General features: G+C 50.2%; 8 protein-coding genes across 8 annotated transcripts; 3 read left to right on the top strand and 5 right to left on the bottom strand.

Annotated features, from left to right (window-relative positions):
• Positions 1 to 26: 26 nt before the first annotated feature.
• N7532_003762 (Zn(II)2Cys6 transcription factor) lies at positions 27 to 1,632 on the top strand (the record flags this gene model as incomplete). The annotated part of the gene is made up of 4 exons (XM_056616256.1): positions 27 to 83; positions 145 to 711; positions 774 to 911; positions 970 to 1,632. 4 exons carry the CDS (start codon positions 27 to 29, stop codon positions 1,630 to 1,632), a joined length of 1,425 nt encoding a protein of 474 aa, XP_056476613.1.
• Positions 1,633 to 1,745: 113 nt separating this feature from the next.
• N7532_003763 (uncharacterized protein) lies at positions 1,746 to 2,744 on the bottom strand (the record flags this gene model as incomplete). Its single annotated transcript, XM_056616257.1, has 3 exons — positions 1,746 to 2,247; positions 2,332 to 2,464; positions 2,525 to 2,744. 3 exons carry the CDS (start codon positions 2,742 to 2,744, stop codon positions 1,746 to 1,748), a joined length of 855 nt encoding a protein of 284 aa, XP_056476614.1.
• Positions 2,745 to 3,423: 679 nt separating this feature from the next.
• Positions 3,424 to 4,705, top strand: lysB (homoisocitrate dehydrogenase lysB; the record flags this gene model as incomplete). The annotated part of the gene is made up of 4 exons (XM_056616258.1): positions 3,424 to 3,454; positions 3,518 to 3,558; positions 3,629 to 3,798; positions 3,862 to 4,705. 4 exons carry the CDS (start codon positions 3,424 to 3,426, stop codon positions 4,703 to 4,705), a joined length of 1,086 nt encoding a protein of 361 aa, XP_056476615.1.
• Positions 4,706 to 4,854: 149 nt separating this feature from the next.
• On the bottom strand, positions 4,855 to 5,821 carry N7532_003765 (DUF1769 domain-containing protein; the record flags this gene model as incomplete). The annotated part of the gene is made up of 3 exons (XM_056616259.1): positions 4,855 to 5,030; positions 5,089 to 5,604; positions 5,659 to 5,821. The coding sequence occupies 3 exons, from the start codon at positions 5,819 to 5,821 to the stop codon at positions 4,855 to 4,857; spliced, it is 855 nt and encodes a 284-aa protein (XP_056476616.1).
• A 704-nt stretch (positions 5,822 to 6,525) lies between these two features.
• Positions 6,526 to 7,278, top strand: N7532_003766 (uncharacterized protein; the record flags this gene model as incomplete). The annotated part of the gene is made up of 1 exon (XM_056616260.1): positions 6,526 to 7,278. One exon carries the CDS (start codon positions 6,526 to 6,528, stop codon positions 7,276 to 7,278), a length of 753 nt encoding a protein of 250 aa, XP_056476617.1.
• Positions 7,279 to 7,474: 196 nt separating this feature from the next.
• N7532_003767 (uncharacterized protein) lies at positions 7,475 to 8,691 on the bottom strand (the record flags this gene model as incomplete). Its single annotated transcript, XM_056616261.1, has 4 exons — positions 7,475 to 7,566; positions 7,639 to 8,025; positions 8,080 to 8,236; positions 8,509 to 8,691. The coding sequence occupies 4 exons, from the start codon at positions 8,689 to 8,691 to the stop codon at positions 7,475 to 7,477; spliced, it is 819 nt and encodes a 272-aa protein (XP_056476618.1).
• A 2,973-nt stretch (positions 8,692 to 11,664) lies between these two features.
• N7532_003768 (uncharacterized protein) lies at positions 11,665 to 12,291 on the bottom strand (the record flags this gene model as incomplete). The annotated part of the gene is made up of 1 exon (XM_056616262.1): positions 11,665 to 12,291. One exon carries the CDS (start codon positions 12,289 to 12,291, stop codon positions 11,665 to 11,667), a length of 627 nt encoding a protein of 208 aa, XP_056476619.1.
• Positions 12,292 to 13,358: 1,067 nt separating this feature from the next.
• N7532_003769 (zinc-dependent alcohol dehydrogenase family protein) lies at positions 13,359 to 14,480 on the bottom strand (the record flags this gene model as incomplete). The annotated part of the gene is made up of 1 exon (XM_056616263.1): positions 13,359 to 14,480. The coding sequence occupies one exon, from the start codon at positions 14,478 to 14,480 to the stop codon at positions 13,359 to 13,361; it is 1,122 nt and encodes a 373-aa protein (XP_056476620.1).
• Positions 14,481 to 15,671: the final 1,191 nt, after the last annotated feature.

The following is a 15,671-nucleotide window of genomic DNA, read 5'->3' on the forward strand; positions in this document are numbered from 1 at the left end:
TCACGGGTGATCCGAAATGCGAGACGATGGTTGGGGTCCCTCGCAGCAGTGGTTGTCGTCAGTGTGTGAAGCGCCGCGTCAAAGTATGTGCCGAGGAGAGAAATTGCGGTTGGCAGAGTGCATCAGTGACTGACATGCTACTAGTGTGACGAGAGGCAGCCTGGCTGCGCCAAATGCGAGACGTATGGCAAGCCTTGCCCGGGATATGACAAGGGTTTCAAGTTCATACCGGGCAAGCCCTACCGAACTAAGAGGAAGCAGCAAGTCTCCGGAGATAGCAGTACATCCGGAAAACAGTCCGGCTCGACATCACCAAATGCATCAAGCGATTCCTCCGGATCAGGGTTGCTGGTGCTTCCGAGAGAGAAGCTATCATCAACTTTGGTGTCTTCGGATTTAAACGTGCTGCAGAGCCTCAATGCCCTTATTGATGATTTTTCTCAACCTGTCCCGACAACTCAGAACAATGTCGTTTCGCATTGGTTTGGGTTCCTTCCGTCTGTCTACGGCCGTAGCCAGACACTCGATGCTACGATAAAGTCTTTCATGGCTCATCATTTTGGCAAGGTCCTTCACAATGATCAGATGGTTGCCTATGCTCGATGCTCCTATGGGGAGGCCTTGTATCGTCTGCGCAAGTCACTGCAGAGCCCATCCGAAAGCCTTTCCTCGCACGTTTTCTGTGCCGTGGTGTTACTATGCATGTACGAGGTAAGGCTCACCTGGCCTTGAAACTTGACTCGTAAAGGCACCTCATTCTAATGGCGAGCCAGCTTTTTACGGACACCGAAAATCCCGAGTCCTGGATGAAACATGCCAAAGGACTCGGCCAGTTGATCAAGGCTAGGGGCCCTGATCGTTACCGAAATACCCTCGACATTAGCCTCCTGAAGACTTCACGAGGGCTGATAGTATGTGGTCCTTCCAATTTGAGTTGCTTACATCCAACCGTCCTCTAACCGTGAACAGGTCATGCACTCGATGTTCGCCGGGGAAGATTGCTTTCTGGCTTCGGAAGAATGGCATCAGATGATGCGACAGCAATACACGCCAGATATGCGAAAAGACCTTCATGAAGTTATTGAAGAATTCTTCGCCCTTTTCACATATACCCCAAGCCTCGTGCACAAACTCTATCGCCTGAAGGAAATGGATGTTTCCAGCCCCGAGGCTCTGCAGATTATTTCAGTGGCACTTGAGCAGGCTCTTCAGCTACAGGATAAAGTCGGTGCGTGGTACAAAAAATTTGAGAAAATAGCCCCACAGCCTGTCGAGGCCCCCTCTCTCAAGAATGACGAGATGTTTCCTGTCGTTCTCACCTACTCCGACATGATCTACGCCATCATATTTTGCGGGTATTACTCCTATAAGGTGATCATCCACGAGGTTTTGCGAACCTTTTCCTATCCTGGTCTTCATGCTCCTATGACAATCTATTTCCGAGATCAAATCTGCAAGTCCGTCGAATATTGCAGCATCGGGGTACTCGGTCCTTACAGATTGGGTTTTCCCCTACGGGTGGCTATTGAAGTCGCCGATCCTGCGACCAAGACATGGATCATAGCTCGCCTGCAAGAGTTTTCCAAAATCTACGCTGCGGCTAGTCCAGAGAATCACGCGGAGATGTCATGATCCAAGTCTCAAAGGAGGAAGAAAGAAAACCACGCAAACTATTTTCTTTTTCCAAAAGAATTTTAACATTGGGATATTATTTGCTATAAACGTCGGGATTTGTTTCTCCATTCTCAGTTTCGAGCCCATCCCGCATTGTCAGACAAAATATGCCTCTTGTTCTCAGTCGATCCAAGGATCGGCTCGATCACTCCACGGGCCACCAGCAAAAGACTGATAACGATAATCTCCATCAGGAGTCCCATACCAACCAGGATTCTGATGCTCCCTGAAGCCGGACTGAACATCGAAGGGCCGTACTCCTGCAAAAGGAAGTAAATGATTCGTACCAGAAGGAAGGGGAGAGTCATTGCCGTCAACAAGATGCCACGGTGACCCGCCACAGGCAGAGTCGACCGAGACCTGACAGCGAGCCATCCGACCAAACCACAGACGAACACAAAAGTGACGACGAGGACAGCCGAACCAGCTTCTCCGCAAGGATGAATGTCGATGATCCCACCCACCACTGCAAGAACAATCGAAATAAAGACCGGAAATCGGAACCCGTGCAGCGCGATTCGGATTGGCAGGGTCCATTTCGAATTTCCGCGTCCGTATTCTCCTGCTTGTCCGCTGTGATGTGAATTGCTTGTTAGCTTATTTGTCCATCTGAAAAAGTAGGGGGATCTACAGCAATTCGGACAATGCCATACGTACCTTCGCAAAAGGACCAAACTGACTTCAAATAAAAGCGGCGAAAGGCCAACGCTTTGCAAGCAGGACTCGGCAATGAGCATCGACTTGTTGGTATGATTTGTAGAAATCACCATAGCAGAGCTCGCAATGCGAACTGCCATAGTTCCCATTAGTTTGTGACCACTCTTATCTTTGTCAGATCACTTCTACCCACGTTGAGAAAGCAGTCCAATCATGCTGAACCAAGAGTAGGTGAAGCAGCGTCCTGGGTGTCTCTTCTTCCGATGATGCCAGTACTTCCATTCTTGCTTGTAACGAATGGGCATCTGGATCAGATGGATGATAGAGAACAGGATGAGATCTGCAATTGCAAAGTTCCGCCTTCCTGTTGAGATGGAGACATCTGCCGAGCGTGTGAACAAATGGTTTGACATGATGATCGAATAACACACAATAATATATTCATATAGAAAATAAATGGTCAATTGAGTGAGTTCTGAGAGAGATATACTGGGTTTCTCCCGCCTTAAATATCTGTTCTACTCTCTTTTGACCATGTTCTACCAATGTATACTGGGTAGATCTTTTCCGGTGGAGCATCGCGGATACTGACCACTTCGGGTTTAGCGTGGGCATTCAGACGGTGGAACTCTAAAATCTACTGCGAAAAAGCACGAGTCAAGTGGCTCAGTACGAGCGCCAGAGCCACACGAAAGTGACAGTGGAAAATCGGGGCACTAATCGGAGTCAGCGCATGGATCAGCCACTCAGTGGCAGTCTATGCTGCTCGCGAGAACTGTCCCAATTAGGTAGTGATTTCTGACTTGGCCGACTCGAGTCTAAATATTCACCCGCAGGATAATGTGGAGAGGCGATTCAGCCAGCTAAGTTATCGAGCTGGAAAGCTTTTTCATAGATTAGAGTAAATTTCTCATTACTATTGAATTTTTGATGACCATCATAGTTGCGAAAACAGTTGACGATGGCGACAGCGTCTTTACTCCGGACCGGAGCGTGGCCGGATCATTGATCATCCGGGCTGCGGGATACAAAAGAAAAAGCTCCGATGACGGCGACGTTCGAAGACAGAAGCATCCCCAATATCAATTCGTCATGGCTGCTGCTGCTCGGACTCTTCGCATTGGTAAGCTGATCTGCTCATTCTGTGCTCGGTATTTGTGAATTCGTGCTCATTGCTCTATTATAGGACTTATCCCCGGAGACGGTATCGGACGGGAGGTCATCCCGGTACGTCGCTCCTTCCGACAGGCCTAACCAGGTCAATTCGCTGTCCGGACGATAAATTGACAAAATACAGGCCGGCCGTCGGGTCCTTGAGGCCCTGCCCTCTTCTCTGAACCTCAAGTTCAGCTTCGTCGACCTGGAGGCCGGTTACGACTGCTTCCAGAAAACCGGCACCGCCCTGCCGGACAAGACCGTTGACACCCTGAAGAAAGAGTGTGACGGTGCGCTGTTTGGTGCCGTCAGGTGAGTTGCAGTGTATACCCAAACTCTTCTTAAATACCCAATTAATACGTTGTCCTCCTGCAGCTCCCCCAGCACCAAGGTCGCCGGCTACTCCTCCCCCATCGTCGCCCTTCGCAAGAAGCTCGATCTGTACGCCAACGTCCGCCCCGTCAAGACCACCATCGGCAGCAGCAATGGCAACCCCATCGACCTCGTTATTGTCCGCGAGAACACCGAGGACCTGTACGTGAAGGAGGAGAAAACCATCGAGGGCCCCAACGGCAAGGTCGCCGAGGCCATCAAGCGCATCTCCGAAAATGCCTCCTCGCGCATCTCCACCATCGCCGGTGAGATTGCTCTGCGCCGCCAGAAGATCCGCGCCGCTGCCCCGGCCACTTCCACCCGCGACCAGCCCATGGTGACCATCACCCACAAGTCGAACGTGCTGTCGCAGACCGACGGTCTGTTCCGCGAGACCGCGCGCAAGGCCCTGGCCGCCGAGAAGTTCTCCTCTGTCCTGGTCGAGGAGCAGATCGTCGACTCCATGGTATACAAGCTCTTCCGTCAGCCCGAGTACTACGATGTCATTGTCGCCCCCAACCTGTACGGTGACATTCTGTCTGATGGCGCTGCTGCTCTGGTCGGCTCCCTGGGTCTGGTTCCCAGCGCCAACGTCGGTGACGGCTTCGCTATCGGTGAGCCCTGCCACGGTAGTGCCCCTGACATCGAGGGCAAGAACATTGCCAATCCCATCGCTACCTTGCGCTCCGTTGCTCTGATGCTCGAGTTCCTCGGCGAGGCGAACGCCGCTGCTAAGATCTATACCGCTGTCGATGCCAACCTGGACGAGGCCAAATTCCTCTCCCCCGACATGGGCGGCAAGGCCTCTACCACTGAGGTTCTGGAAGATGTTCTGAAGCGTCTGTAAGAATTGAGATTGTATATAGATTATTGGGATGCGCAGGTGTTCCAAGGAGAATAAGCGTTTGAAAATAAAAGCGAGTTAAGTTATCTTGAAGCAAGAATCTGTGGAAGACTGTATATACAATATCAAAGGTACCTCTTGAGCGTCATCGTCTAGTCTACATCTTGCTCTGACGTCTGTTCCACCTGGTTCCAGACAAGAGTAAAGAACACGACAAGGTATACCTCGCCAGTTCTCGTGTTCTTGAGAACATATCGCAGTTGGTTGAGCTTATCGTCAACCATGCCAGCTACTGGGATGGTAATCCCGGGCAAATGAATCGACATATCTGCAAGCGGTGTTAGCAAGCGTGGCCTAATGCACGACACAAGATGAGAGAGCCTTACCACTGAAAGAAAGATACCCATTGCCAAAGTCCGCCATATACGACCTCCCAGCCTCGAACTCAAAAGCCTTGCGATGCTCTTCCTTTTGAAAATGGCTCCGCCGGGCTTTTGCCGTATCATCAGAGATCTGAAGCTGGCTGCGACTCTGCACGCCGTCTCCATCAGCCCCTTCCTCAACAACATACTCACTCGTTAACTTCGGCGTTGACTTGTCGTATTTTCCACCAATACGGAACTGGTTCCATGTTGCCAGGGCAGGACTATAAAGATACGGCTTGTCGGCATAAGCATCGCCGTCTAGCGATGGGTCGATGACCCACTTGGCTGTCTTGAAAGCAGTATTGAAACCCATTGGCAGGCGATCGCGAATAGGCTGGTCGAAATCATTCCCCCAGAGTAAGTCGTTGCCGCTAATATTTTGTTTGGGAGTGAACGAGCACGATATAGAATATTGATCTTTTGTATGAAGCGGTTGTGAGAAATATGGGCTAGTGGAGGGCGAGTTGTCGGGGAATCCTGGTGTTCAGTCAGCATACGTGTTTCGGATACCATTCGGTCTCCAATCGTTACCTGCGTAGTCCTGGATATGGACATGCACGTCTACTGCTGCTCGATCGCTGTCGAAGTGCAGCGTCTTGTCGTTGACTGCGACTAGCTGGTGGGTGGCCTGGTCATAGTCGGGGCCGGCTGTCACCCTAAGGCGGTATTTCGAGGGTTCGGATTGCGGAGCCATAGCTTCTAATAATTCAGCTGCAGGTGAAATTAATTCTGGCTGTCTACAAGAAAGCTATTTATGCGTGGGTGGTCGTGTCAATCAGTGGATGTTGTAAAGTTCGAAACCGGCCTCGTGGCGCGTGTGGTCTTGACGTCGTGCCGCCATCATGGCTTTGCCCGTGCATCTTCCAACCTTAATCCTTAATCTTTCCTCACACTCCGCAAGAAACTCTCTCAATGCCACTAGAGCATTCCTTTAGCCTTTAGGCCACTCGGGACACAGTATTGACCAAGCCTTGCAGGCTAAGTATAGCTAAAAAGCTGCTCAGCCGCTTAAAGCCAAGATAGCTTCGGTCGTGAGTGTTGCCCCATCGCGATTTGGGGGCCGTGACATCACGCAGGGCTGAGCGGGCGCGGAGACCATCCAACCTCCAACAGCACCGACCCTCGCGATTGGCTGCAGTGCTGCGTGGTTCTGCAATGGGAAAGGGATAAGCGCCTAGCCAAACTGCGCCCCCAAGCGGTATCTTGGGCGCAGTGGATCTAGTCAAGAGACCCTGTTGGGACGGCACGAAACAGCCCCAAAATACGAAAGCCGAGTCTCGTATAAAGCGCCCCCGACCGGACTGCTCGAGAGGCCGCTGAATTCATATTTGTTTCAGCATTAATCTCTGGGAACACAACTTGGACACAACGCAAGAAACGCGCTCTCTGCTCGCCATAATGGAACCCTCTGCCGAACCTTCAAATTCTACCAATGTTCCCCAAGCTCCCGAGAGCTCACCTCCCCGACTTAGTATCGACTTTGGCTGGCGCAAGTTCAAATCGCTTATCTCCAACGAGAATACCCCCAATGCAGACCCTCTCTACGTCGTCGACTACCAAATCATCAAAGCCGGTCTCAAATTCAAGCACTATGCCAATGGCGAAATATTCGGCCTCGGGCGCATGGGCGTGGTCAGCATCGACGCCGACTATGAACTCCACGGGCGCAAAGACCAAATTGTCGCGCAGAGCCGGCTGAAGACTTCATATGCGCATCGCTCCGTCGCGGCATCCACCACTGACAAGCCCGTTACCTTGACTTGGTACAGCGACAGCAACTTCACCAAGTGGGACTTTATCTGCTGCGATGAACAACAGTTGCCCGTCGCCAAGCTCACCATGAATCTCTGGGGGCTGAAACAAATCGGTCGAATCGAATTCATGGGGCCGATGGCACATAGTCAGGAGTTGCAGGAAGAGATCGTCGTGACCAGTTTGACGCTAGCCTATCAAATGGCCCTGCGGATCAGCAACTTGCTCAACCTCGCCGGAGCTCTTTTTGCTCGTCCTGGCCATGAGCCCAAGGTCAGTAGCGCAGCTCCCAAGACTGCCCCTTTCTCCCACTCTCGGACCTCCTCTGAGGTGGGTCAGCCTGCGACAGAAGCTGCCGCGCTGCCAGAGACTGGGAAACAGCGCCCTTCGGCGATCTAAATGGGGCCGGTTGAGCTTTGCGCATTAGCATTTCAGTTTTAATAGTGATACCACATACCCGCGATGACCAAGATCTGAATTTTATTACATAGAATGTATTGAACAATCAATCACATCTTTCACAAGACATTCTTAAGAGGTCGAGTTTCGAAACAAGAGACTGGAGAAAAAAAAGCTACTTCCAGGGAAACAAAATTCAAACACCATAAAAGCCCTTCGCTTTCCAGGAAGCCAAGAACTGGTTCAGTTGGTCAGGACTGAAGGGAACATATCCGATATCTGGGGCATCTGCAAGACCAGCCATAGCCACGGTCGAATCACAATGTGTATTCCGACTGGTCCCAAAACACGTCAACTCACCCCAGACCTTCACTTGCAAAAGAGGCATCAAGGGCATCAACGGGTTATCTACGTTCATAGGGGCGTGGAGTCTCTTCACACAGTTCCAGTACGGGATTCTATCAACAGGATGCCCAGCATCATTAATTACCTCGACCGTCTTTTCCAGGTTTACCGACGGGTCGGTAGCAACAAGACTGAACGAATGGCCCTGATTTCCGTTGTTGAAAACAATATGAAGCATCGCATCACAGACATTGTCCGCCGTCACGTATTCTATTCTTTGCCGAGGCAAATGTGGAAATGCTCCAAGCTGAATCGACACAACCATCAGGCGAGCGAAGAAATCGTCCGGATTTCCTGCACCCGTTTTGGAGTCTCCGATGACGAAACCAGGCCCATAAATGGCTGTCGGAAGACAGTTCGCGCACAAGATGCACCATCGTTCAGCTGCCCACTTACTGGCCGCGTATCTAATATCGTATGGAAGTCCTTTCAGGTTTGGTTCAAGGGTGTCAACCTCGAGGCACTTACGGGTACCCACAATCAATCCATTCAGACCCCATGCATCGATACTAGAGGTGAAATGGAATGACTTCCGTCGGCCGATGGTAGCAACCTAGAGCGCGTGCTTCGTACCCAAGACTTTCGCTTCGAAATGAGCTTCGTATCACACGCAGAGTCGACTTTCGTTCCCAAGGAGAACACAGCGCTAGCCCACTCTAAAAGCCAAGCGAAATCATCCTGACCAAGGCCAAGTTTGTCTTTGGTGATATCGCCGTCAAGTACTACCAGCTTGGAAAATCTGGAAGCTGTAGTATCCTACATATCATTCTTCTTCATGACTTGTTCGACTTGGAGGTGAGGTCCTGTATTATTTCTGGCCCTTACGAGATAAGCGACGTTTTTAACAGAGGGCTGACGAAGAAGTCGAGCAGGGAAATAAACACCGATGAATCCGGTCGCTGGAGTCATGAAAACACGGCGTTCATCTTCTGAGAGCCATTCTGGCGTTCTCCTGGGATGGCACTGAACCCATATGCCAGACAGGAATCCTGTTTCCACTTCTCGCATTGATGTGTTGCGACCCTTCAGCGAACTCGGTCAGATAGGCGGCAAAGTCCATAAACCGGGAATTCTGGTGTAGTGCCCTCATGGAAACTGTTTTCCCCATCGTTATCCACAACTTGCTAATCAAGCTCGCATATTTGATAGATGAACTCCAAGGGTAAAGAAGTCATCTCGCCGTTAATGGTCAGCACTCCAAGCAATGAAGATCAGAGGTCTCGCACCATGGCGATGAACTTGGTATTCTCAGTCCCCTAGCCGGTCGTCTTTGCACCTTTTCATATCCCTCCCAGTAGGATTTCTCCAAATTATTTGAGATCCAGTTTTGTTGCTTGGTGTCAGAGGAAAGCTCGAGCAGAACACAATGTCCCGCGGTACCATATATGACGGCATTCGTTCTGACGCCCATGCAAGGACCTGACGCTTCGAAATTCCTGCCACCCTACTCGTAGCGAATGCAACGAGGAATACGCTGTCTTTTCATAATGCCGAACTTGCTTCACGATGACTGCGGTGCCCCATTCACTAGAAAGCAGTGTCCGTTCGATCCCCTCCAGTTCCACACGGAACCCATCTCGTTTGACTTGTCGGTCGACTCGTCCGATGAAATAAAGGATGCAGGGAGAGTAGTCTCTCCACTGTGCCAAACTTCTTATCTTTTATAGAAGTACGATATCCCGATTCTCAATACCTAGCTTCGATCCAGAAAATTCGAGGAAATGCGCCGCAATCTATTCTGGTCTTCCGATGTAGCCAGAATACATTAGCGGTCCACCGATGAAGGTCTCTCCGGGTGTCTCGACGGTGATAATCGGCGTGAGGCGCTCATCTATCAAATAGACACTGTCGCCGCGAGGTCGACTGATGCCAATCTTTTTGCGTTGAGCCACTCCGGGAATGACAAGTTGGATTGGCGGGGAAGGTTGTCGTTTCAGTTGGGCCGTAGATGTTCCAGAGACGCTCGGGCGGCCCTCCTGACTCTGGAACCGTTCGCATGGCAAGAGGACTTGCAACCTCACCAGCAGTCAGGACCTCCCGAATATTTCGAAAAGCAGTAGGGCAGGCCAGACCCATAACACCCATGCGGCAATGGCAATCTGCGATAAAGTCGCGGAACGAAAGAGGGTCAATGACAACCTCTCGAAACAACGGCAATGCAGGCACCCGAAAGAAACGCCTACACTTCAAAAAGTGACAGGCAATGGCCTGAGTTATTGATCACTGCGACCCGAATATTTGCTTTGAGCGGAGTGACCGTAGTCGCGGTAGCAAGATGTTCAGGCAAGTAGGTAATCTGAACTGCTTTCGGCTTGCCAGTTGAATTGGAAGTATAGAAGATATGGCTGCATGTTACCTCTTTTATTGGAGCCCGGTGGGGCGATTAGCCGTCCTGGTAGTTCCCAGGAGCACCCGCTGACATCGGAATGATCGAAAGGCCCAAGGTCCTCGAATCCGTCAGTGGTGATGGCGTAGCGAACTTTGATGTCGCTGAGCATCCCCTGTATGCGGAGTTTGGGAAAATCGGTTCTACGCAATCAGGCATGGGCCTTGGCCTTTTCGCAAACGCCCTTCATCTGCACGGCCTTTACAAGGGCATGCATGTCAGGCTCAGACGAAGTGCCACTGCAATCTTGGTCAATAGAAGATTATTCTGACGGGTTGTTGTTTGATAATGGGATCGAAGGCTGTATAATGGAAGACAAGTATAACACTGTTAAAGTGGTAAATGACAAGAACTTTGGTGCATGGTACTTTCAAAATATGGGGTGAAGGACAGTCAAAACTGTTGCAGTAGGTGAGAATAATGTTTAATCACGGACAACAAGACCGGATAGGCTATCTGTTTGTATAACCTCTAAACAACCTTGGAATGCCATTCTACCCTTGTAGGTAATCAAATTCCTCTCGTCCGCATTCTCAAATGTCACATCACAGCATCTAATGTCATCTTTCGTGGCATGGTGAGCTGTCAAAGTGTTGACATAAAGTCTCTGGCTTGAGTTCATCCAATGTGTTGACGGGAGTTGTCTCCGAGTCAATGCAAGAAGCTGTCTACAGAAAGACATTATATCAGATTCGGGCCTCTCTACTTATGGAAAAATTGCATTGCTTGATTCAGAGAGGCGATCATATCTGCAAAGTATCTTGTCGTCGGTGCGAATTTCCATTTTCGATTTATTTATTTATTTATTGCAGGTCTAAAACAGTCGACAAGCTCACACGAGGAGAACTGAGCTCAGATTGTAACTATCACGAGTCTTCAGTACATGGAAGAAGTACTCAGTGGCAATGCAAATCAAGAGGCATCCTACTAAACCAGATCCATGGAGGCCGATCTCTGGGATTTCATAGAGCATTGTGAAGTCTAGCCGATAGTAAGCCCCCAGAGAACTTGCTAGTTCTAGCATACTGTGTAACCCCATTCCCTGTCGGGGCTTCTCTCAATATGACTCTCTGGCGTTAATCTTCAAGAAGATAGTTGGAGGATTCTGCAATTCTGTTCAACATCGCTCTTGTGAACATTCCTTTTCAGAGTATTTAGTTTTGCATTCTGAGTCGATTGGTGCGATTGGAACTGTGCATTTTGTGCTACTTCAAGTGGTGAACATTCTTATCTATGGCAATCTTACATCTTGCAATCCCTGTCCACATGCATATCATAGTATTCCGTTACTTCAGGGTATACAGGTGTGGACCATTTTTCCCGGTCAAGCTGCAAGTCTGAGAGGTCCCGGGAGCTCAGATCCTGTCAACCCCGAGTATGACGGTCTGCATAACTAGGAGCAGAAAAAGGTAGAAATACTCCACTATCTGTGGTAGCAGATCTAGTAGGGAACTGTAAGTTTAATGTTGTATAACTTTTACTGACGTCTACTATCTGAGCGCCTTCGTGAAAGCAGGATAAACCAAAACAGGTAAAGATCGCTTGCTGGGGAGCTCTGTCACGAATAGAAAGCAAGAAGCACCATATATCACATTCTAAGAGGGGAAAGCCACTTCCCGACCAAGTGAGCGCGCTACCCAGTAGCCTAGTGCCTCACGAACAATATTATTGCTTGACCAATTTCTGTTCGGGTGAACGGCATGTGCTAAGAGCACCATAAACGTGTCTGATGCCCGATCAACAACCAGTGACGTCCCCGTGAACCCAGTGTGGCCCTCAGCTAGCGTATTGGCCATCGGGCCTGAGAAGTAAAACTGATTCAACTCAAACCCGATACTGTGCTCATCTCCAGGGAATTTCTCGTTGAAGTTGATAAACATCAAACTGACGCTGTGTGAAGTCAAGATTCTTCTGCCGTTATATATTCCGTTATTGAGAATCATTTGACAGAGAATAGAGATATCGCCCACAGAGGAGAAAAATCCTGCGTGCCCACTGACGCCATCCAAAGCCCAGGCATTCTCGTCGTGGACAGTTCCCCGCACTGGCTGTGGGCGTTCTGGCTCAGAGGGGCCCAGGACTTCGATTTGATACTCCGTTGGTACCATCCGTGGATAGAAGGGCAATGATTCGGCACCGACATTTCTCTTGTTGAAGAACGTGCTGTTCATTCCTAAATCCTTGGTGAATGACTGTACCAGGTCCTCGAATGGGGCCCCCATGATTTCTTCTAACATGAATCGCAAGTTCATAAAATTCAAATCCGAGTACGTATAGGTCGAGCCAGCGGGTTTGCCAATTTATGCTCGATGATTGCTTCGATTCGCTGATGCATGCTGCTGTAGCGTTGGTCGTATAGCCCAGGCTATAGCCCAGGTTCAGGGTCGGGAGGAAACCCACTGATATGGGTAAGCAGCATCAGCACAGTGACATTGCTCTTCCCGTTGACGGCAAATTCGGGCAGGTAGGACGCGACCGGCTTGTGCATATGAGTTTGCCCTCGTCAATCACCCGCAGTGTGGCCATTGCTGTGAATATTGTCAAACTAGCCATGTCATAAATGGTCTCCACCTTCGCCGGTATCCATTCATTAGGCGGGAGAAGTGTGCCATTGGAGTTGGTGTAGAGGCTTGCGTTACCGAAGGCAAATGCACTGACGGTCGTTGCCTTGTGGCCGACAATAACGGAGCCCCAGGTAAGATCGGATGTACTTCGTTGTAGGAGTGTAAACCATAATTTGCTGGGCAGGTATATTCACTCAGGTTCATCTGCATCTGCTTCAAGGGTCCAGATAGAAGACCCACTGACTCTGGTGAGCCATGCTTCAAGATGCGGACAGGTTTTGAGGATATCAAGGGACAGGTGAGAGCCATGCAGATTGCAATCGCCGATTTCATCCCCATCTAGAAATTTCTGGGCTGTGGCAGAATTTAGAATGGCCGCGCTTCCACAGATATAGAGTCGAATTGTGGACTGCCTTCGTATGCCTAAAACATCCTTGGATGTAACCTGACATAGTCGCGGCGTTGCAAAATCTTTTGATCTGCGCTTTTTACCCGGTCCGAGCCTCCAATCCGCTCGTGCCATAAGTACAAATCTCGTATTCTGCAGGGGGGCTAAGCCGACGCAATTGCCAACCCCACTCGCCCCGCAGAAATGATAGTAAAATAAATGAAAACCTCCGGGTTCTTCAAGTGTGCCGAAGAGATTTTCGATGATAGCGGTCGGGTATATATCGTTTTGTTCCATCGAATAGCTACATGGTAGATAGAGTGCCAAAATCGGCCGATCACAGCTGAAGAACAATCTTGCCAATCTGTTTCCCCTGCCAAACATATTCCACAGCTTCCTCGGCTTGCTCGAATGGGAAGACCTTATCAACTAAATCATGAAGTCGTGACTGAGCGGCTGATAGAGCAGCACAGAAGTCTTCCATATCGAACTTGGAGCCGGCATTGATGCCCCTCAGGTTAATTCGTCGATCGATAATTGTCGGGACCAGCTCCCGCAGATCCTCCGGGTTCTGCTTCGAAAGGTAGCCAACCTGGCTTACAATTCCACCACGCCGAGTACACCGGAGGCTCTTGACCAATGATCCGGTTCCGCCATTTTCGACAACAATATCGACGCCCTCGCCCCCAGTGAGCTTCATAACCTCTTGGTCCCAGTCTGGTGTCTTGGAGTAGTTGATGGTCAGAATCGCCGGATATTTCTCTTTCATCTGTAGAAGCTTGGTGTCGCTCGAAGACGTTAGAATAATGCGAAGACCAGCAGCCTGGGCGAGCTTGAGTGCAAACACGCTCACGCCACCAGTTCCTATGTACATGTAACTGTAAGCAAATGGGCCATTTTCCTGTCTTCGAGGCCACTGCGAAGCTTGACGAGTGGTAAGCATACCTTGGATCAGCACTGTTTGTCCTATACTCATGCCCTTCAAGGCCGACCAGGCAGTCACGCCAGCACAAGGAATAGTAGCAGCCTCGACCCAATCGAGATACTCCGGAAGCTTGCAAAGAACGTTCTCGTCAAATATTACGTGGTCCGCCATAACCCCATCTTCGTCGGCTGCCAGCCAAGATCGCTTCACTTCGCGCCCCGAGATATTTTCGGTGTCGGTGATAGGTCCAGCCCTGTCGCCAATAGCCAAAGTCTTGACTTTGTCGCCAACGGCAATCACTTCGCCCGCTGCATCGTTGCATAAGATTCCATTAGGCACAACTGGCCATGGGTTTCCTCCGTTTGCGATATTGGCGTCACGATAGTTGAGAGCTACAGCGTGTACCTTGATCAAAACATCCGTCGGGGCGAGAGCTGGCATGGCCTCCTGGACAAACTTCAACTTGGGCGTGCCGGGGGTATAGTTATCGGTTCGTCGAAAGGCGCGGCGGTGGGTCACTGCTGGGTTCGACATTTCGTTGAGATTTTTGGGAGTATCTCGCCAATGATTCTGAGCAGCTAGACTACTCCTCTCAATAGTAGTAGTGCACTTAGTTATCCGGCAGGCGGCGATGGCAGCGCTTAGTAATGCCGCAGTTGCTCGGCGGGGCCGAAAGTGCGGGATGGCCGTCACTCGGGAACGATGCCGACGTCTCCAGACTGCTCCGCATTCTGTTCCCACCCCAATCCACATCACGGCTCAACAGCACACACGAATCCTCATTGTAAGGGGTATTTGCTGGAATTTGTCTCAAGCAGCCTTTTCCGGCTATTGCTTTCCATTCTGACCGGATTATTGGACCCGAAATGCACGGCTACTTGCTTCGGGAGACCCGAGTCTCCGCCAAGCATCCTTTGGTCAAACATTGCAATGCAATCCTCTCTCCCCAGCGGCTAGATACCGAGCGCACTGAACGCTGCCAAGGGCTCGTTGAACTTATTGTTGATGCAACTTCGAATGAAGCCACGATTGGCCAATGCCATGACTGGTTCTCCAGGGCTAATAAATAGAATGATCTGCTCCGGCTCGACCCCGTGCGACGAAATCAAAACGAGTTTCCCAAACAGAGTCTAACCCACCTCACCTCGCAAGGAAGTCGGAACTCTTCATCACAAAGATCGATGTTTTCCAAAGGGACCTACCTTACTCAGGTGGAGTGTACGTCCTGTCGGGAGGGCGTGAATACCGCAGTTTCGACGCAACCATCTTCCGAGTTGCCACGCAAAATGGACTTGAAGGCTGGGGGGAGAGTACACCATTCGGCACCAGTTTTGTTGCTGCTCATACACTGGGGGTCCGCGCAGCTATTGCCGAGATTGCACCCAAGCTCATCGGTCTGGATCCGCGCAGAGTCGATCGTATCAACGAAGCGATGGATGAGGCAGTTCTCAGAGGAGATATATCGGAATCAAACCAGGGTTTGAATAAGGGGCTTAGCTGGGGGCCATTCCGAGTAAGAGGTATTCTGGGGACGTTGAATAACATGGTTGCACTTTTTTTCTGTTTCAGGCATTCTCACGATTTTTGGCTTTTGGCCTGCAAAACTTCATTCAGAGCCCTCGAAGGTGAACTTTAGCGTTGTTCTTTGAAGGGAGCGATAGTTTTGCGGTGGTATATTACTTTGGATGGGCTCGAAAGTATTACAAGGGACCGCTTATGGAGGTT

Source organism: Penicillium argentinense, assembly GCF_028826775.1.
Source record: "Penicillium argentinense strain IBT 30761 chromosome Unknown utg000004l_segment0_segment0, whole genome shotgun sequence".
NCBI classification, from domain to species: domain Eukaryota; kingdom Fungi; phylum Ascomycota; class Eurotiomycetes; order Eurotiales; family Aspergillaceae; genus Penicillium; species Penicillium argentinense.